Source organism: Oncorhynchus clarkii, chromosome 13 (genome assembly GCF_045791955.1).
Source record: "Oncorhynchus clarkii lewisi isolate Uvic-CL-2024 chromosome 13, UVic_Ocla_1.0, whole genome shotgun sequence".
Classification (NCBI taxonomy): Eukaryota; Metazoa; Chordata; class Actinopteri; order Salmoniformes; family Salmonidae; genus Oncorhynchus; species Oncorhynchus clarkii.
Window position 1 is genome coordinate 24,867,749 of NC_092159.1, and position 21,480 is coordinate 24,889,228.

At 44.4% G+C, this 21,480-nt stretch overlaps 1 protein-coding gene across 1 annotated transcript in view; it reads left to right on the plus strand.

Annotated features, from left to right (window-relative positions):
- The first annotated feature begins 3,231 nt into the window (after positions 1–3,231).
- Positions 3,232–21,480, plus strand: part of LOC139424697 (voltage-dependent calcium channel gamma-1 subunit-like) — a 38,428-nt gene continuing 20,179 nt past the window's right edge. Inside the window, exon 1 of the mRNA XM_071176771.1 lies at positions 3,232–3,812. Coding sequence (XP_071032872.1) covers positions 3,578–3,812 — 235 coding nt within the window. The 5' untranslated portion in view covers positions 3,232–3,577. The remainder of the gene's footprint in view (positions 3,813–21,480) is intronic.

Genomic DNA, 21,480 nt, shown 5'->3' on the forward strand with positions numbered 1-21,480 from the left:
GCATACAATGCGATTATGTTAGGTCAGCGTCTAGTCACAGAAAAACACAGCCATTTTTCCAGCCAAAGAGAGGAGTCACAAAAAGCAGAAATAGAGATATAATGAATCACTAACCTTTGATGATCTTCATCAAATGGCACTCATAGGACTTCATGTTACACAATACATGTATGTTTTGTTCGATAAAGTTCATATTTATATCCAAAAATCTCAGTTTACATTGGCGCGTTATGTTCAGAAATATATTGCATCAAATAAACATCTGGTGAAAGTGCAGAGCCACATCAAATTACAGAAATACTCATCATACATGTTGATGAAAATACAAGTGTTATGCATGGAATTATAGATATACTTCTCCTTAATGCATCCACTGTGTCAGATTTCAAAAAAGCTTTACGGAAAAAGCACACCATGCAATAATCTGAGTACAGCGCTCGGGCACCAAAACAAGCCATACAGATACCCGCCATGTTGTGGAGTCAACAGAAGTCAGAAATAGCATTATAATATTCACTTACCTTTGATGATCTTCATCGGAATGCACTCCCAGGAATCCCAGTTCCACAATAAATGTTTGTTTTGTTCGATAAAGTCCATCATTTATGTCCAAATACCTCCTTTTTGTTCTTGCATTTAATTCACAAATACAAATTCACGAGGCGCAGGCACTTAGTCCAGACGAAAAGTCAAAAAGTTCCATTACAGTTCGTAGAAACATGTCAAACGATGTATAGACAATTCCTTTGACAACCGGACAATTCCTTTGTCATTAGAAATGAAAAGGAATGCAGCTCGCTCTCACGACTGCACGCATGACTTAGCTCATGGCATTCTGCCAGACCCCTTAGTCAAACAGCTCTTATTCACTCCCCCTTCACAGTAGAAGCCTGAAACAAGGTTCTAAAGACTATTGACATCTAGTGGAAACCCTAGGAAGTGCAATCGGACCAAATTTACACTATCTTGAATAAGCAAAGACTTGAAAACCTACAAATCTCAGATTTCCCACTTCCTGGTTGGATTTTCTCCCAGGTTTTTGCCTGCCATATGAGTTCTGTTATACTCACAAACATCATTCAAACAGTTTTAGTAACTTCAGAGTGTTTTCTATCCAGATCTACTAATAATATGCATATCTTAGCTTCTGGGCCTGAGTAGCAGGCAGTTTACTCTGGGCACCTTATTCATCCAAGCTACTCAATACTGCCCCCCAGCCATAATAAGTTTTTAAGTAAAAGCCTAAAACTATCTGGTTTTAAATGTACTTATGTACCGTGGTGGGGAAAGTACTACATTTTCATACTTGAGTAAAAGTAAAAAGTAATTCATATTCCTTATATTACGCATATATATATATATATATATAATATTTTTTTTACACAGAGGCAAGCCAGGGCGGGGCATGGCTGGGCCCAGGCCATGCTAGGTTGAATACAGGCTGGTTTAAAATATAAATATTTTTTTAATTCAAATGAAATAAATGAACTTGATTCGCTGGTTGTATTGTCCCCTAACTAATCAGAAACATTGCATATGCAGTAAGAAGTTACTGGGACCTAATTGGTTAAATCGCAGTCATATGGTAAATCATGAGCACCTAGGCTACAGGGAAGCCTGCAGTTTGGTCAGCGCACACCCGGCAAATATTAAATATTGTCAGTGAAAAGCATCTAAAAACAGCCCTAGCCTATCTCAATATTTCAAAATTCAATCGCAGGATAAACACAAGGCACATTTCTTCCTGATTGATCCTTTCAAATGATTTAACTGTAAAACGTACTGTAGTTTATTCCCGTTAGTAGGCTACAACAAACTGGTGTACCAGGACTAATCTATTGGCACCAGCGGAGAGCGTCGGACATATGCCATTTGAGTGCGCATATTCACTGTTTTCATTGGGCGAGTCAGTGCCACTGGAAAGTTTTGCGCAATACTTTCCTCCTGTCTAGATGTATGTCATATTGTACAATATGTATCCCCTTTTCGCAGGCCTAGATTCGATTAAATCAATGTATTCTAGTACGGTTTGAGCTGCTACGCCAAACATGAGAAACTCACACTCCTCCTATGATGTGTATTTAATTATGTTTGTTTACTGTCGGTCTCGGATTGTCAGCTTGTTTCGTCAGCGGTGTTGTAAACGGTTTAACCTGTGCTGCCTACTTGGCAATAGGCCTAATAACGGGCTTGTTTGACAAGGGAAACTTGTGGTGTTTCCTGGTCACATGTATCACGTGTTATGTGATGCAATTGCACAAATTTTCACTTACAATGTCGATGTTTTTGCTGGAAAATGTTGGCCCAGCTCTAGACACTTTTACTCGGGCCCCAGACACAGCAATTTCTGCCTATGCCTCAGATGGAGAGACAGGGGCACATACTCCAAAGTCAATTGCAAACGCAGTATTTGTGTTTATTGTGTTATATTGATAGGCACGTGAATTGGACCATATTGCTTTTCTACTTGAGCATTTGAAATGAAACAGGTACTTTTTGTTTCAGGGAAAATGTATGGGAGTCAAAAGTACATATTTTCTGTAGGAATGGAGCAGAGTAAAAGTACAAGTTGTCAAACAGATACCCCCCCCAAAAACTGCTTAAGTAAGACTTTCAAGTATTATTACTTTTTTGGACATTGGTGAAGCTCACTACCATGTACTATCAATCTGATATGTGCTGGAGTTTGGCATAGAGTCAGTAATGTCAGGATTGGCAATACCGGAGTCTGGTTCCTTGAGGGGATGTCAAAGCCACTCTCAGGCCTGCAGCGAGACAGCTGCTGTTTACAAACACATTTAGTCCTTGTAAATAGTTTAGAGATACATAGAAACTCAGACCAAGCAGTTTGAGGATAGAAACAACACAAATCCTTTTAAAACAGCATCCACAAATTGCCATAGGATGGACATGAGATGTCAGTACCCCAGTGCAGTTGTAAATGAACTGGTAAAAATGGCAGGTCCTAGACTTACTCTGTGTCACAGCACATGTATAGTTCACTGAGATGTTTGCCAAATAAAGTGTGTTGAATATATTAGAGTAAGTACCGGGATATAAAAATGATTTACGTCCCTTATCATGGCACTTTACACATGCACACTTCGATGTAACCCAATAAAGACAGCCTGACATCTTGAATCACTGCTCACATTTATAGCAGCAGCCCCCCCCTCCACACCACGGCAGTCGGTTTGGTCATCAACTTTCCTGATCCACCTTAACAGCTGTAGTCTGAGGCACACAGGCCCCCCTCAGTCAACACAGTCAGAGAAGGGAGAGGGCCGTGAAAACTAGGGCACAACAAAACTGACCCCTTTCCCTCAAACCAGAGGCACAGATCCAACAGAGAGAGAGTGGGAGGGTGTAGGCTGGGGAAGAGAGAGACATTTGTGGAAGGCTGTGTGGCTGTTAAAGGAGCGAAGCCCGCGGAAATCCACCATCGACGTCCCCAGAAGTCCGATGTCCCCACAAGTTTGATGTCCCTTCAAGTCTGATCCAAGTGAGGACCTCGGCGCTACGCATTTCTTCTTCATTGTCCATTTTCTGGTCAGTGTTTCCACGTACAAACTGCACCATGCACAAGCGTACGAAGGTGAAGATGACGTTCTTTGTGATCCTGGTGGGTATGGCGTCCATGTTTACGGCGGTGGTGACGGACCATTGGGCCGTGCTGAGCCCGCGGGTGGAGCAGGTGAACGCGACGTGTGAGGCGGCCCACTTTGGCCTCTGGAGGCTGTGTAAGAAGGTCATCTACATCAGTGAGGCGGACTACAATGGAAAGGGTTGTGGCCCCATCAGCTTGCCTGGAGGTAAGACAAGAAAACACGGAGACGGCTTATAGGTTGGACCTGAAAATCTGCACTGTCTGTGTCTATGCTAACCCTGAACCTCTCTATCCAATGTCTGAGGCGACTTAATGTAACACCGACCAATGTGGCACTTTAAAACATTGTCTGTGTCTATAACTACTGTTAAAACGGATACACACTAACTGCTGACCGAGAAATATGTGCTATCACACAGTATTAAAAACAGTATTTGGATTGTTGGAACAGGCCTGAGAGATTGGGTTTGGTGGAAGGGGGTCAATTAGCTCTTGTTAAGGTCATGGTTCAACGGTTAGCGGTTAGCCATGTCACCAAGCACCAGTCATCTTTGCAATGTGGTCAGCTAATGTTCCTCTTAAACCACAAGCCTTCCTGGTGTGTAAAACTGCTTGTTTTATTTCATTGAGATATTGAGGCTTCAGAAGCCCAACAGTGTGAGGATTAGCATATGCTACAATAAATAGCACAACAATAAGATAAACTAAGTCGAGCACTTTCAGACTGACCACAATACTTTCAGACTAATCTTGACCTTTAAAGTCCCAATCCAGCTACATCCCCACAGTAATTAAACGATGAGGTGTCTCTCTCCCCCAAGCTGAGGTGTTTGCCAGCTCCTCAGCAACTAAGAACTCTTGAAGCTGCAGTATCCCCTGAGTCCCAGCTCTAACAAGGCTAGCTCCAAGGCCTTAACATACACTCTATAATGACTGCAGTTATCATTTACTCCAATCAAAACAGGACCCAGGGCAGAATCCAATCTGGACCACGGAAGATCCGTTTTGTAGCACGGTTGACATTTAAAAAGGTAATTTCCAATTTTGCAAACATCTGCAGCATTTACTTTGAATGCGATCTCCGCGACTGTGGTAACATTGCCTTTAAATGGTGCATAGCCAAAAAGGGCAGATTGGATGAATCCCGGCTTTATCCGACCATTGAATGACAACTGATGCTTTGATCCCACTACACTAACCTGTGATGACTCACACTAAATGTTGAGTCAATATCACATTTAGTGAGAAATAAACTAATCGACAGGAAGGGGAATAGTTGAGTGGAGCTTGTAAAAGCAATACAACACATAGCTTAATGTAAGGAGCACTACCACTGTCTGACTGTGCCGTTGGTTCGGGAATGCGCCAAGCTTAACATCGTAAATCCCTTAATTCTTTATAGCTAGGAGGGGTCAGCCAAGAATGTTTACAAAATGAGTCCCAACCCGGCATTTCCACCTGTTCATTAAAGTGCCTGCACCAGTCGACATGATGAAATTCCCAGAGGCCCAGAGGTGAGCTAACTATGGAGTGGGCACATTTGCTTCAGAGAATCTAGCCAAGATTGTCCTAAGGGTGTGTGTGTGTGTTCGGGCAAGGGACCTTTGCTGATTGAAGCTTTTAAATAGCGGAGCAGTCAGAAAGACATCAAGAAACGCAGGGCTGAATGTAGCATCAATCATTCTGCTTTGTATCAGACCCTTACTAAAGTAAGGAACACTGTTGTGCAGGTTATTTAGAGATACCCAAACTTACAATGTCTTATTAGATACATAGTGTTGAGTACCATCAGACGTAGGCCTATCATGGATACATTTGGTGGTCAGTGTGGGTGGTCTCTATCCACACAGAGCTGGCTTTTACAGTTGAAGTCGGAAGTTTACATATATTTAGGTTGGAGTCATTAAAACTTGTTTTTCAACCCGCTCCACACATTTCTTGTTAACAAACTATAGTTTTGGCAAGTCGGTTAGGACATTTACTTTGTGCATGACATAAGTAATTTTTCCAACAATTGTTTACAGACAGAATATTTCACTGTATCACAATTCCAGTGAGTCAGAAGTTCATATACACTAAATTGACTGTGCCTTTAAACAGCTTGGAAAATTCCAGAAAATTATGTCATGGCTTTAGAAGCTTCTGATAGGCTAATTGACATATTTTGAGTCAATTGGGGGTGTACCTGTGGATTTATTTCAAGGCCTACCTTCAAACATAATGGGGAAATCAGCCAAGACTGTTGACCTCCACAAGTCTGGTTCATCCTTGGGAGCAATTTCCAAACGCCTGAAGGTACCACGTTCATCTGTACAAACAATAGTACGCAAGTATAAACACCATGGGACCACGCAGCCGTCATACCGCTCTGGAAGGAGACGCGTTCTGTCTCCTAGAGATGAAAGTACTTTGGTGCAAAAAGTGCAAATCAATCCCAGTACAACAGCAAATGACCTTGTGAAGATGCTGGAGGAAACAGGTACAAAAGTATCTATATCCACAGTAAAACGAGTCCTATATAGACATAACCTGAAAGGCTGCTCAGCAAGGAAGAAGCCACTGCTCCAAAACCTCCATAAAAAAAGCCAGACTACGGTTTGCAATTGCACATGGGGTCAAAGATTGTACTTTTTGGAGAAATGTCCTCTGGTCTGATGAAACAAAAATATAACCTTTTGGCCATAATGACCACTGTTATGTTTGGAGGAAAAAGGGGGAGGCTTGCAAGCCGAAGAACACCATCCCAACCGTGAAGCACGGGGGGCAGCATCATGTTGTGGGGGTGCTTTGCTGCAGGAGGGACTGGTACACTTCACAAAATAGATGGCATCATGAGGAAGGAAAATAATGTGGATATATTGAAGCAACATCTCAAGACATCCGTCAGGAAGTTAAAGCTTGGTCACAAATGTGTCTTACAAATGGACAATGACCCCAAGCCTACTTGAATATCTTGTTACTAAAACTCCCTTGTTGCTAACAACAAAATGTGCCTACATTGCTAATGCCTCACATACAGCATTGCGTGTGAAGTAAATCAAATCAAATGTTATTGGTCACATACACATGGTTAGCAGATGTTAATGCGAGGGTAGCGAAATGCTTGTGCTTCTAGTTCCAACTATGCAGTAATATCTAACAAATTCACAACAACTACCTTATACACACAAATGTAAAGGGGTGATGGCCGTGCGGCATAGGCAAGATGTAGTAGATGGTATAGAACACAGTATATACATATGAGATGAGTAATGTAGGATATGTAATCCTTATTAAAGTGCCATTATTTAAAGTAACTAGTGATATAACTTTATTAAGTGCATTTATTTAAGTGGCCAGAGATATGAGTCTGTATGTTGGCAGCAGCCTCTCTATGTTCGTGATGGCTGTTTAACAGTCTGATGGCCTTGAGATAGAAGCCGTTCTTCAGTCTCTCGGTCCCAGCTTTTATGCACCTGTACTGACCTCCCCTTCTGGATGATAGCGGGGTGAACAGTCAGTGACTCGGATGGTTGTTGTCCTTGATGATCTTTTTGGCTTTCCTGTGACATCGGGTGCTGTGGGTGTCCTGGGGGGCAGGTAGTTTGCCCCTCCCCCCCCCCCCCCCCCCAGTGATACGTTGTGCAGACCGCACTACCCTCTGGAGAGCCTTGGGGTTGAGGGCGGTGCAATTGCCGTACCAGGCGGTGATATAGCCCGACAGGATGCTCTCGATTGTGCATCTGTAAAAGTTTGAGAGTGTTTTAGATGACAAGCCAAATTTCTTCAGCCTCCTGAGGTTGAAGAGGTGCTGTTGCACCTTCTTCACCACGATCTGTGTGGGTGGACCATTTCAGTTTGTCCATGATGTGTACGCCGAGGAACTTAAAACTTTCGGGGGGGGTGGGGGGTGGTGCTCCCTCTGCTGTTTCCTGTAGTCCACAATCATCTCCTTTGTTTTGTTGACATTGAGTGAGAGGTTATTTTCCTGACACCACACTCCGGGGGGCCCTCACCTCCTCCCTGTAGGCCGTCTCGTTGTTGTTGGTAATTAGGCCTATCACTGCAAACTTGATGATTGAGTTGGAAGCGTGCATGGCCACGCAGTCATGGGTGAACAGGGAGTACAGGAGAGGGCTGAGAACGCACCCTTGTGGGGCCCCAGTGTTGAGGATCAGTGGGGTGGAGATGTTGTTTCCTACCTTCACTACCTGGGGCGCCCGTCAGAAAGTCCAGGACCCAGTTGCACAGGGTAGGGTCGAGACCCAGGGTCTCAAGCTTAATGACGAGTTTGGAGGGTACTATGTTGTTAAATGCTGAGCTGTAGTCAATGACCAGCATTCTTACATAGGTATTCCTCTTGTCCAGATGGGATAGGACAGTGTGCAGTGAGATGGCGATTGCATCGTCAGTGGACTTATTGGGGCGGTAAGCAAATTGGAGTGGGTCTAGGGTATCAGGTAGAGTGGAGGTGACATGATCCTTGACTAGTCTCTCAAAGCACTTCATGATGACAGAAGTGAGTGCAATGGGGCGCTAGTCATTTAGTTCAGTTACCTTAGCTTTCTTGGGAACAGGAACAATGATGGCCCTCTTGAAGCATGTGGGGACAACAGACTGGGATAAGGATTGGTTGAATATGTTCGTAAACACACCAGCCAGCTGTTCTGCGCATGCGCTGAGGAAGCGGCTAGGGATGCCGTCTGGGCCGGCAGCCTTGCGAGGGTTAACACGTTTAAATGTTTTACTCACGTTGGCCACAGAGAAGGAGAACCCACAGGCTTTGGTAGCGGGCTGTGTCAGTGGCACTGTATTGTCCTCAAAGCGAGCAAAGAGGTTGTTTAATTTGTCTGGGAGCAAGACGTCGATGTCCGCAACGGGGCTGGTTTATTTTTTAAATCTGTGATTGACTGTAGACCCTACCACATACGTCTCGTGTTTGAGCCATTGAATTGCGACTCTACTTTCTCTCTACTCACGCTTTGCTTGTTTGATTGCCTTGCGGAGGGAATAGCTGCACAGTTTGTATTCGATCTGTTTCTGGTCGCCTTGCTATGATTAAAAGCGATGGTGGGGGCGGGGGATATACACAGCTGTGACTTTAATCGAAGAGAATTCTCTTGGAAGATAATGGGGTCGGCAAACAAAAAAAGTAATGCAGTGGATAGACGCCAAGATGAATATAACCTTTCTAGTAGGTACAATGCCAGACACCAGGGTTTCATTTGGTATCGCTAACTCTATTTGGGAATGAATAGCAATATTTATTATAGCCTCACATCTTAATGAGAGAAATACCAACCACTAGGACAGTTCCTGCCCCTCTGTCATCTCTAGGATGATGGTGCTCTCTAAGTGATCCTCCATGGGTTTTGCCATCTGTTGGAATAAAAAATGTATGTATATTGTAGCTAGTAGTCTACATAGATCAAGGAGAAATGGAGATCTATGTATATGTGTACATAAAGGTTGCTTTCCACTGTTGCTCACCTTGTTTGCCTTCCTAAATAATCATAACAGATGGTTCAAAAAAATAAGAATGACTGTAAAACAGGATATTGACATAACGTATTACATATGAATACTGTCCAGAACAGCAAGCATACAATCTAGGTCAGGGATGTGGCGAGATGTTCAGCCGAAGCCAATATAGCAACTGTTACAGAAACAAAGATATCGGCGGGATTTTCTGTTGTGCGCAGCACTATGCAAGGGGCCAATGGAGGATAAATATAGGCTGTGCAAATACCCAGCTGTCCTGGGGTAAGAGCCGTGAGGGAGTCAAGTGTGTGCACACCTTCAGAGCCCATCTGAGTGACAAGGGCACCTGCACAAGCCAGGCATAGCCCTTCAACCCCTAACCCCCTCCCTGGCGCTGCCCTGCTACCCACCATCCAAAATCATTTCCCTCCCATCGGGGTGGGCTACAAGGGTCCTGGGGTAGGCTAGTCAAAGCCCGGGCATGTAGACAACCGGAACTTCGACCACATACCAGTGCTGGGAGGGGCAACCCGGCTGTGGAAGTGCCAATGATGATTTGTTGCATGTTGGTCTTTCTGGTTTGCTTTTCTGTATACAACGATCTCAATGGTAGACTATCTAATGGTTGGTTATATGTCCCTATTTCTATTTTAGACATGAGCTTAAATGTTTGTATCTAACTTGTGTTTCGTATTCATCCTAGCTGGCACCATGGGGGGGGGGGGGGGGGGGTTTAGGGGGGGTCATTTTCGGCTACAACACGACACGTTGTAGCTATAGCCTATGCAACAGGCAAAGAGAATGAAAACATGGGGCTCAAAGAAATGCCTAACTTATGTTGATGAAATGGCAGACAAACTCACTGTGAAGCACCTCATTACAACACGATAGCTAAGGCTTATGTTGATCTCCTCACCTTTCTAAAGATAGATGAAGGGTTGTTTAGTGGTGCATAGAATTTCTGTTTTGAGCAGGTCAGCTAATTGATACGCTATTGACTTGCCAGTTGAGTTCCATCGGGCGCTATTACTTATTGTCTCCTTGAGATGTTGACGTCGGCGAAGTGGCTCCTAGTTAGGGTGCGGTTTGGACTCCATTCGCACCGAAATGTATATAACCCTGTCGGTGTGGGTGTCACTGGGATGTTACACAGTTGGACCACCCTGGCATTACTAATCCACTCACTGATAGACAGAGCATTGTCTGGACATGTGCCGAGCCATACGGTTCCGGGGTGGAATTAATACAACACAAAGAGAGCCACGGCATCTAGTAGTGTGGGACTGTATTCATGGATGTTGTAGTAGGATGTCCCTTGGGGGTATCCATACCTAGGTATGACAAGGGTTAGGTTAGTAAACATGCTGGAGCTAGAACCTCATTGTCGTGTGTCCTTATTTTAGACAATACTACATGGTGTCAGAAGTGGTTTTAATAATCACATAAATGTGAAGGACGTACCAAGTAAATCGTACATTCAGGCTGTTTCAAAGCAGGGAGGGCACAGTGTTGGAGATAAAAGAGCGCATATCATTATTTTGCTAGCTAACGAGCAAGGACTAAGTTACTGTTAAGCAACATGTTGCAAGAGGAAAAAACTGGCGAGATTTCAGGGTTTGCGACTCCCAAGTTCAACAGGCTCTGGCGCAAACACGGACAGGCCAGTGGCTAGTGCTGACAGATTTCGCATTAGGCCCCCGGGGAATTTTGTTTGTATGGACATTCAAAACTGTCCGAAATGGATCCGGTGCTTTGAAAGGTACAGGGGTAGCATCAGGCTTAAACGTGAAAAATGAGGCATTTCAAGTTAATACACTGATCTACTCTATGGGTGATGAGGCCGAGGATATATTAAATGCTTCAACGTTGACTGAGGAAGAGAAACTTAACTACAGTTAAATACTGTTTTGAAACGCATTTTGTAGGGAGACACAACATTATATTTTAAAGAGCTAGGTTTAATATGCGCAAACAGGAGCAGGGTGAAACCGCCAACAGTTTTATCACAGCTGTTCACAAACTAGCAGAACATTGTCAGTTTGGCGCGCTCAGGGAAGAGCTGATCTGAGATCGGATTGTAGTGGGAATAAGAAATATCACTTTCTGAAAAGTTACAGTTGGATTCCCAGTTTACCTTGTCCAAAGCTGTAAACCAGGTTAGGCAGAGTGAGACAGTAAAAAGACAGCAGACGATGCTGCGCGACAGCAGCTCCCTGAAGAGCGCGACAGCAGCTACCTGAGCTATAAAAAAAAACTGAGGGAAACACAGAACAGAGACAGACTGGAGAAAACAATCACAGGCAGCACCAGTAGCTAGTTCAAGTGTTTGTTGCAGATGTGGGAAATCCCCTTTCCACAGATGGATGGATTGCCCAGCAAAGGATGCGGAATGCAGGAAATGTCACAGGAGAGGACACTTTTCAGCTGTCTGTTGATTCAAGCAAATGCATGAGGTCTCAGAGGAGGTACAGCAGGACAGCATCTTTCTGGGAGAAGTAAGGGGAAACAATGCTGGCTGGCATTCAAACATTAAACTCAATGGGGAGGTTGTGTCATTTAAACTATGTAATATTCATATGTGTAGACATACTGAATTATAATTGGATGCATTTTACCGCCATATCATAATCAACTAGAAAAAATATATTACAATTTTTTTTTTTTAAAGCTTTAAAGATACCATACTTTAGACAAGTTAAACACACCAGGCAGAAGGCTACAAAGGTTAAAGGGCAATCTATAGTACAGGGACAGAGCAAACACCTCACCATTGTTTTTGTAAACAGTCAAGGGCTAAGGGTGGAGAAATGCAACCACTCACAGACAGTCATGGCAACAGACTGACCATCCACTGGACCAAAAATAAAGTTTACAATGCTTGAAAATAAAAAAAAATAGAATGATTATTCATGTAGGCGTGAACAAAATGTAAAAATAACTGGGAAAAACAAGCTCACACTTCAGTCTCTGCCCGGGCAAGATGAACAAGGCATCCGAGGGTCACAATCGATAAGCACATGGACCTTAATGCCCCCCCAGCAAAAACAGAGAGAGAAGCTCCTCCAACCCTTAAGTCACAGGGGGGTCAAATACAGACTTATTTTAGTTTTAATTGGAATGCCATCAGAGGATGGACTGTTTAAAGTAAGACCGGAATGGAGCCCAAGCCTCATTAAACAGTTTGGGGTTCCCACGTGAATTGAATTGAATTTTTTCTAGTTTCAGAGAGCACAACACATCTCTCACCCAATATTTATAAGATGGGGGAGCTGCCATCTTCCAGTTCTGTAATATTAGCCGTCTAGCTAAAAGAGTTGTATAAGCAACAGTGTCCGACTGGATTCTTGATAGGGGGTTACCTATGGGCAGTACTCCAAAAAGGGCTGTAAGTTTGGCCCCCGACCAGTGGATACGGTGAACCACCTTGAATTGAATGAGTGCACCCTGTGCAGCACAGATTCCCAGGCGTCTTCCCCAAGTTCCTCCCCCAAATCATTTTCCCATCGAGTCTTTAAAGGCACCAAAGAAGGGTTCTGTAAGTCATGAATGATTGCATATACATCTGAAATTGCGCCCCTAGGAAGCTTGTTCAACTCCAAGATGCTCTCTATAGCTGTATTCGCAGGCCTATGGGGAAATACAGGTGTGTTAGCTCTGACAAGTTTCTAGTCTGGAGATAGCGGAAAAAGTGGGATTGGGGGAGATTGAACTTTTCCTGCAGCTGAGAAAAAGAGGCAAATGTATCATCAAATAATAATTGGGCTAGCGAGGAGAGGCCTAGTGAGTGCCAAATGCCAAAAGACCCATCATTCAAAGATGGAGGAAATAAAATGTTCTGATTGATTGGGCCTGATAGAGAGAAGCCTCGGAGGCTAAAGGCTAAACGGAACTGATTCCACATTTTAAGAGACTGCTTTACAATTGGGTTGACACACCTTTTGCCTAGGGACACTGGGAGAGACGAGCACAACACAGAGGAAAGTGCTGCAGGTTTACACGATTCAGACTCCATCTGGACCCAGAGTGGTCTAGGGCCAGTAGGATCAGTCTGCAGCCAGTACAGAAGGGCTCTGAAATTTGCAGCCCAGTAGTATGTCTGAAAATTTGGTAGAGCTAAACCCCCCAATGACCTAGGCTTCTGTAAATGTTTTCTACCAATCCGTGGTACCTTGCCATCCAAAATAAAATGCATGAATGTTTGATCCAGTGAAATAAAAAAAGATTTTGGAATAAAAATGGGTAAACATTGAAATAAATATAAAAATTTGGGCAACACATTCATTTTAATGACATTAATCCTTCCGATAAGAGAAAGGGGTAGCGAATTCCAAAAAGTAAAAGATTGTTTCAAACTGTTTGCTAGAGCAACAAAGTTTTCCTGAAACAAATTTGAATATTTCCTTGTCACTTTAACTCCCAAGTAGGTGAATTGATCCCTGACAATCCTAAACTGAGAACTTGTAAAAGAGCACTTTAAAGCAGCCTTGTTTACCGGAAAAAGCTCACTCTTGCCTAGATTCAGCTTGTACCCTGAGATTGATCCAAACTTTTTAAGAACAGATAGGGCACGTGGCAATGAGGTATCAGGGTTGGAGATAAACAAAAGGAGGTTGTCAGCATATAGCGAGACTTTCTGCTCCAAGCCCGCCCTGATTATACCTTGAATGGCATCATTAGAGCGTAGTGCAATGGCGAGAGGCTCGATTGCCAAAGCAAACAACAAGGGGGAGAGTGGACAACCCTGTCTGGATCCGCGGTGCAAGGGAAAATAGTCATTGGACAAGTTATTAGTCCGTACCGAAGCCATGGGGGAAAAATAAAGAATCTTTATCCACGCAATGAATTTGGAGCCAAAGCCAAATCTATAAAGGGCAGCTGTTAGGTAATCCCACTCAACGCGGTCAAACGCTTTTTCGGCATCAAGTGAGACCACCACCTCCGGGTCCTCCGACGCTGGGGAGTACAGTATATTCATAAGGCGCCTAATATTGAAAAATAAATGCCTATTTCTCACAAAGCCAGTCTGATCAGAGTGTATTACTTGGTGCAGCAAGCCTTCCATACGGATGGCTAAAAGCTTAGCTAGGATTTTGTAATCACAGTTTAAAAGCGAGATTGGGCGATAGGATCCACATTCCAGGGGGTCTTTGTTTTTCTTTAATAGTAAAGAAATTGAAGCCTGATAAAGACTAGGCGGTAGCTTTGAAGTATTAATGCACTCTGCAAATAGTCGAGACAAGAATGGGCAAAGCAGACCAGAAAACGTCCTGTAAAATTCAGTTGGAAAACCGTCCGGACCCGGTGATTTACCACTTTTCATTGCGGACACTGCTGTTGCAATCTCCTCAGGCGTAAATTCTTCTTCTAGACAGTCATGGGAGTCTGTATCAATTGAAGGCATATTCAAGCCATTAAATAAGGAATCAATCAGCAAAGGGTCTTGAGGGGATTCAGAGGTGTATAGCACAGAGTAAAATTGTTTTGAATTGATCATTGTTCTCTTTATGTATAACTGTGGTGGCACCAGACGGGGTCCTTATTTGTGGGATTAAACGTGAGGCCTCAGATTTACGGATCTGATGTGCAAGGAGTTTACTGGCCTTGTCGCCTTGTTCATAGACTTTGTATCGAGCTCGCAAGAGTAACTGTTCAGCTTGCCTGGTAGAAAGCTCATCAAATTCAGATTGGAGTAGTTGGCGCTCTTTATGCAGATCAGAGGAAGGATCCGTAGCATACTTCTCATCCAATGTGGCTATGGACTCGCTCAGGTCCCGAAGTCGCTGAGAGCGAACTCTGTTTTGGTTGGCTGTATAAGAAATAATTTGGCAACGTAGGTATGCTTTGAGAGACTCTCATATGGTAGAGAGGGACATACCTGGTGTTGAATTAGTTTCTAGGAATAAGGTGATTTCAGAATAAATGAAATTGACAAACTCCTTATCTGAGAGTAAAATGGGGTTGAGACACCATTGATAACACATAGGAGGTCGCTGGGGAAACTCTAGTTCAAGCACTAATGGTGAATGGTCAGAAATAACAATACTCTCGTAAGTAGAGCGCCCAAAACCCCCAGAATAACTTGTCTCAGAGTAATAATGTACGGTGGTAGATGTTTGGAAAAAGTACAGAAAAAAAACTAAAAAGACAGAATGACAACATTAGAATTGAACAATTCAGTTGATGAACTGTGAGCATGTTCAAGACTTCTTGATGTGATGTTGAATGTGAGCCATAGCCTCATCCGGAGACTCAAATGTGTAGTCTTTACCCTCATGAGATAGCCATAAACAGGCCGGGAATCGCAGTCCACACTTCACACCTGGATGGTCCCGAAGTACTCGTTTGGCCTGTCCGAAAGCTGCGCGCTGCCTGGAAACAGTGGGGGAGTAGTCCTGGTAGATGGAGAAACTCATTGAAAGCTCAGAGTGGTATTGCAGGCTCGTCGGAGGATCTCCATCTTCTCAAGAAAAAAGTGCACTCGAAGAATTATGTCACGGGGCCTCTCCTCATCCCGGGGCTTTGGGCGCAGCGACCGGTGGGCTCGATCAATCAGGGGCTTTTCATCTAAGGCAAGAACATCCTTCAGCAGCCCTGAAACGAAATCCGTGGTGCGATGCATTTCCGCTGACTCCTGGACCGTAAACAAGTCTCAGTTTATTGCAGTGAGAGAATCCCTCTAAACTCACACAGCTCTCCTTCACTTTTCAAATCCGCAGCCAGGCGTTTCACTTCAGCCTCCAGGGATGTAGTTAAGTCGGAGACATTAGTAGCGGAGGTCTCCAGTGCTGCAATCGTTGTAGTGTGCTACGCCGTTGTTGTTTTGAGTGATGTGATTGCTGGCACAGTCTCGTTCTGCAGGATGGTTAAATCTAATTTTAAAGTATCAGAAACCTCCTGTATTCGGGCCTCAATCGTAGCAACCACCTCCGTTATCATTTCAACTATCTCAGAGCGTAGTAGTTTGATGGCCTCGAGAATGTTCATTTCAGCGCCGCCAGGCCAAGCCGCACCCCCGGGTAAAATGTGCGTCCCCGGGCCCTCAGACTCAGTAGAGTGCGGTGATGAGAGCGGGTCTTGTAGGCCGGGTTTTCTCAAAGTCATGCTTTTGGCCTTATGTTTGGTCGACATGCCGACATTCGGAAGCAAAGTAGTCTTGGTTTTTACGGAAAGGGATCACCAAATTAATATTTGAAAATAAATACGGTTCTACTGCAAAATTCACATAAACTTTAAGAATACCACGGGAGCAAACGGAAAACACGTCAGTCGCACATGGCGTCCCCCCCTGCATTTTATTATTATTTTGTCCAAAGTGTGCAAAACAAGACAAACTAGACACTGGGGCAGCAGTGACAGCTATCACAACTAGGCTGTATAGCTATAGTAGAGATGGCCCTTTGCTATCTACAAACAAAAAACTGTACGGGCCCAGTAATAAGATATTACCAGTGGTAGGGCAGTTGGTAATTAGGCTGGAGAGTAAAGACAAAAGTGCCATCCAGCCTGTCTTCGTCATTGACTCTCTAGCCAGACTGTTGCTGGGGCTGCCAGCAATTGAAGCATTGCAACTCATTGAGAGAGTGAGTGAACTGGAGGACCGAGGTGAGGTTTTCAAAAAGAAATTCCCCAAAGTGTTTTCTGGTCTAGGAAGGATAGAAGGTGACTCCAAAATCCGCTTGAAAGAGGATGCTGTTCCCTATGCCCTTACCACCCCCTGCCGTGTGCCTATCCCTTTATTGGCCAGAGTAAAGGAAGAGTTGGGGAGGATGAAAGAAATTGAGGCAGTGTCTATAATAGAGAGTCCCACTGAATGGTGTGCAGGGATGGTAGTGGTCCCAAAAGCCAATGGGGACATAAGGATCTGTGTGGACATGACTAACTTGAATGATGCACTCAATGAAAAATTTACTTTTGCATAGTCAGAGGTCTTGTTCTGGGGACACAAAATCAGTGCAGCTGGAATAGAGCCGGACTCAGAGATGATCAGCGCCATCACAGATATGCCCATCCCCCAGAACGTGGCTGAAGTTAGGACCTTCTTAGGCATGCCCACATACAGTGCCTTGCGAATGTATTCGGCCCCCTTGAACTTTGCGACCTTTTGCCACATTTCAGGCTTCAAACATAAAGATATAAAACTGTATTTTTTTGTGAAGAATCAACAACAAGTGGGACACAATCATGAAGTGGAACGACATTTATTGGATATTTCTAACTTTTTTAACAAATCAAAAACTGAAAAATTGGGCGTGCAAAATTATTCAGCCCCCTTAAGTTAATACTTTGTAGCGCCACCTTTTGCTGCGATTACAGCTGTAAGTCGCTTGGGGTATGTCTCTATCAGTTTTGCACATCGAGAGACTGAAATTTTTTCACATTCCTCCTTGCAAAACAGCTCGAGCTCAGTGAGGTTGGATGGAGAGCATTTGTGAACAGCAGTTTTCAGTTCTTTCCACAGATTCTCGATTGGATTCAGGTCTGGACTTTGACTTGGCCATTCTAACACCTGGATATGTTTATTTTTGAACCATTCCATTGTAGATTTTGCTTTATGTTTTGGATCATTGTCTTGTTGGAAGACAAATCTCCGTCCCAGTCTCAGATCATCAAGGACATCAACCACCCGAGCCACTGCCTGTTCACCCCGCTATCATCCAGAAGGCGAGGTCAGTACAGGTGCATCAAAGCTGGGACCGAGAGACTGAAAAACAGCTTCTATCTCAAGGCCATCAGACTGTTAAACAGCCACCACTAACATTGAGTGGCTGCTGCCAACACACTGGCACTGACACTGACTCAACTCCAGCCACTTTAATCATGGGAATTGATGGGAAATGATGTAAATATATCACTAGCCACTTTAAACAATGCTACCTTATATAATGTTACTTACCCTACATTATTCATCTCATATGCATACGTATATACTGTACTCTATATCATCGACTGCATCCTTATGTAATACATGTATCACTAGCCACTTTAACTATGCCACTTTGTTTACATACTCACCTCATGTATATGCTGTACTCGATACCATCTACTGTATCCTGCCTATGCTGCTCTGTACCATCACTCATTCATATATCCTTATGTACATATTCTTTATCCCCTTACACTGTGTATAAGACAGTAGTTTTGGAATTGTTAGTTAGATTACTTGTTGGTTATTACTGCATTGTCGGAACTAGAAGCACAAGCATTTCACTACACTCGCATTAACATCTGCTAACCATGTGTATGTGACAAATAAAATTTGATTTGATTTGAGGTCTTTTGCAGACTCCATCAGGTTTTCTTCCAGAATGGTCCTGTATTTGGCTACATCCATCTTCCCTTCAATTTTAACCATCTTCCCTGTCCCTGCTGAAGAAAAGCAGGCCCAAACCATGATGCTGCCACCACCATGTTTGACAGTGGGGATGGTGTGTTCAGGGTGATGAGCTGTGTTGCTTTTACGCCAAACATAACGTTTTGCATTGTTGCCAAAAAGTTCAATTTTGGTTTCATCTGACCAGAGCACCTTCTTCCACATGTTTGGTGTGTCTCCCAGGTGGCTTGTGGCAAACTTTAAACAACACTTTTTATGGATATCTTTAAGAAATGGCTTTCTTCTTGCCACTCTTCCATAAAGGCCAGATTTGTGCAATATACGACTGATTGTTGTCCTATGGACAGAGTCTCCCACCTCAGCTGTAGATCTCTGCAGTTCATCCAGAGTGATCATGGGCCTCTTGGCTGCATCTCTGATCAGTCTTCTCCTTGTATGAGCTGAAAGTTTAGAGGGACGGCCAGGTCTTGGTAGATTTGCAGTGGTCTGATACTCCTTCCATTTCAATATTATCGCTTGCACAGTGCTCCTTGGGATGTTTAAAGCTTGGGAAATCTTTTTGTATCCAAATCCGGCTTTAAACTTCTTCACAACAGTATCTCGGACCTGCCTGGTGTGTTCCTTGTTCTTCAGGATGCTCTCTGTGCTTTTAACGGACCTCTGAGACTATCACAGTGCAGGTGCATTTATACGGAGACTTGATTACACACAGGTGGATTGTATTTATCATCATTAGTCATTTAGGTCAACATTGGATCATTCAGAGATCCTCACTGAACTTCTGGAGAGAGTTTGCTGCACTGAAAGTAAAGGGGCTGAATAATTTTGCACGCCCAATTTTTCAGTTTTTGATTTGTTAAAAAAGTTTGAAATATCCAATAAATGTCGTTCCACTTCATGATTGTGTCCCACTTGTTGTTGATTCTTCACAAAAAAATACAGTTTTATATCTTTATGTTTGAAGCCTGAAATGTGGCAAAAGGTCGCAAAGTTCAAGGGGGCCGAATACTTTCGAAAGGCACTGTATGTGGGTAAGTTCCTCCCACTGTTTTCAGATATAACCAAACCCCTGAGAGACGTACTAGCCAAAGAGAATGACTGGTCATGGGGTCACGTGCAACAGGTAGCATTTGACAAAATCAAAGGAGACCTGGCCTCACAGAGAGTGCTGGCCCAGTACCGTCCCCACGCTAAGACAAAGGTATCAGCAAATGCATCATCCTTTGGGCTTGGGGCGGTCCTTACACAGATGCAGGACAACATGGAATGGCGTCCAATAGCATAATCTCCCGAAGCTTATCTGACACAGAGCAAAGGTATGCACAAGTGGAGAAGGAGGCGTTGGCTATCACATGGGCATGTGAAAGGCTCAGCCAATACCTTATTGGCCTGCAGTTTACAGCAGCGACTGACCACAAACCACTGTTGGCTCTGTTAGGGACAATAGCACTGGACGACTTGCCTCCCAGAGTTCTGCGCTTCAGCCTCAGATTAGGTTCACCTACAAGATGGTGTATGTGCCAGGGAAGGCACTGATCACAACAGATGCACTCTCCAGGGCCCCAATGAGAGGAGGAGCAATGTCTAGAGGGGGAGGTGTCCATTAATGCAGTAAGGGACAGTCTACCTGCATCTCAGACCAAACTGCAGCAGATTGCAGAGGTGCAACAACGAGACCCCATCTGCTGACAGATAGTGCAGCAGTGCAAAAAGGGATGGCCCAGGCAGGAGGAACTGCCTCAGTTGCTGAAGCCCTTTTGGGTGCACCAAAGTGACTTCCACTGTAATGGAGACCTTCTCATGAAAGGACAACGGAGAGTTATCCCAGAGACTCTACAACCAGAAATGCTAGACAGAGTGCATGAGGGACACATGGGGATAACCAAATGCAGACTGAGGGCTCAACAGTCAGTGTGGTGGCTTGGTCTGAGTACTCAGATTGCCAAGCTGGTAGCCCATTGTGAGGTCTGTACAAAATGTCAACCTTGTCATCCGGAGCCAATGGCAACGCAACTGCCAAAACGGCCATGGCAAAATGATAAGGGCAGATATGTTCTATTGGAAAAATGACACATCTGCTAGTGGTAGATTACTATTCAAGATACATTGAAATAGCAAAGACACCCATAACCACATCAGCTGGTGTTATCAATGGATTCAAGTAAATTTTCTCCAGGCGAGGGGTCGCTGAGGTCCTGGTTACAGATAACGCTCTCCAGTTCTCTGCAAGCTCCTTTTCTGCTGTTGCCGCAGAGTATGACTTCACACGTGACCAGTAGCCCCTACCATGCACACAGTAATGGTGAGGCAGAGAGAGCTGTGAAAACAGTCAAGGGACTGCTGAAAAAGAACAAGGATCCATACAGGGCTCTGTTAGCTTACAGAGTTACACCACTGCATCATGGGCCGTCGCCTGCCGAGCTCCTGACGGGCAGGAGGCTGCGTTCCCCATTGCCTGTCTCACCGGCTCAGCTTAAACCCTGATGGCCTAATAGGAAGGCCTTCGGTGAGAGGGACAAACGGCTGAAACAAACGCAAACTGGAGACTTTAAATCGGAGACACCGTGCTACGGAGAGGCCAGAGCTGGCAGAAGGTCAACGGATTACAAACTCAAAGACATCAGCAATAGTGCTGAGGAAAGCGGATGCCCCACGCTCCTATGTGTTGGACACAGGCTCAGAAGAGGTACGAAGGAACAAAACACACCTCAGAGCTCTTCCAGATCTACCAGCCGCACAGACTGAGGCCACAGAAAATGCACAAAAAGAGGGTGAAGGAGAGAGAATGCTCACAGAGCCACAATGTGAAGGGCCTCCCGGGTGGGGCAGTGGTCTAAGGCACTGCATCGCAGTCCTAGCTGAGCCCAGGCTCTGTCACAGCCGGCCACGACCGGGAGGTCCATGGGGCGACGCACAATTGGCCTAGCGTCGCCTGGGTTAGGGAGGGTTTGGCCGGTAGGGATATCCTTGTCTCATCGCGCAGGTGCACGGTGTTTCCTCCGACACATTGGTGCGGCTGGCTTCCGGGTTGGATGTGCGCTGTGTTAAGAAGCAGTGCGGCTTGGTTGGGTTGTGTTTCGGA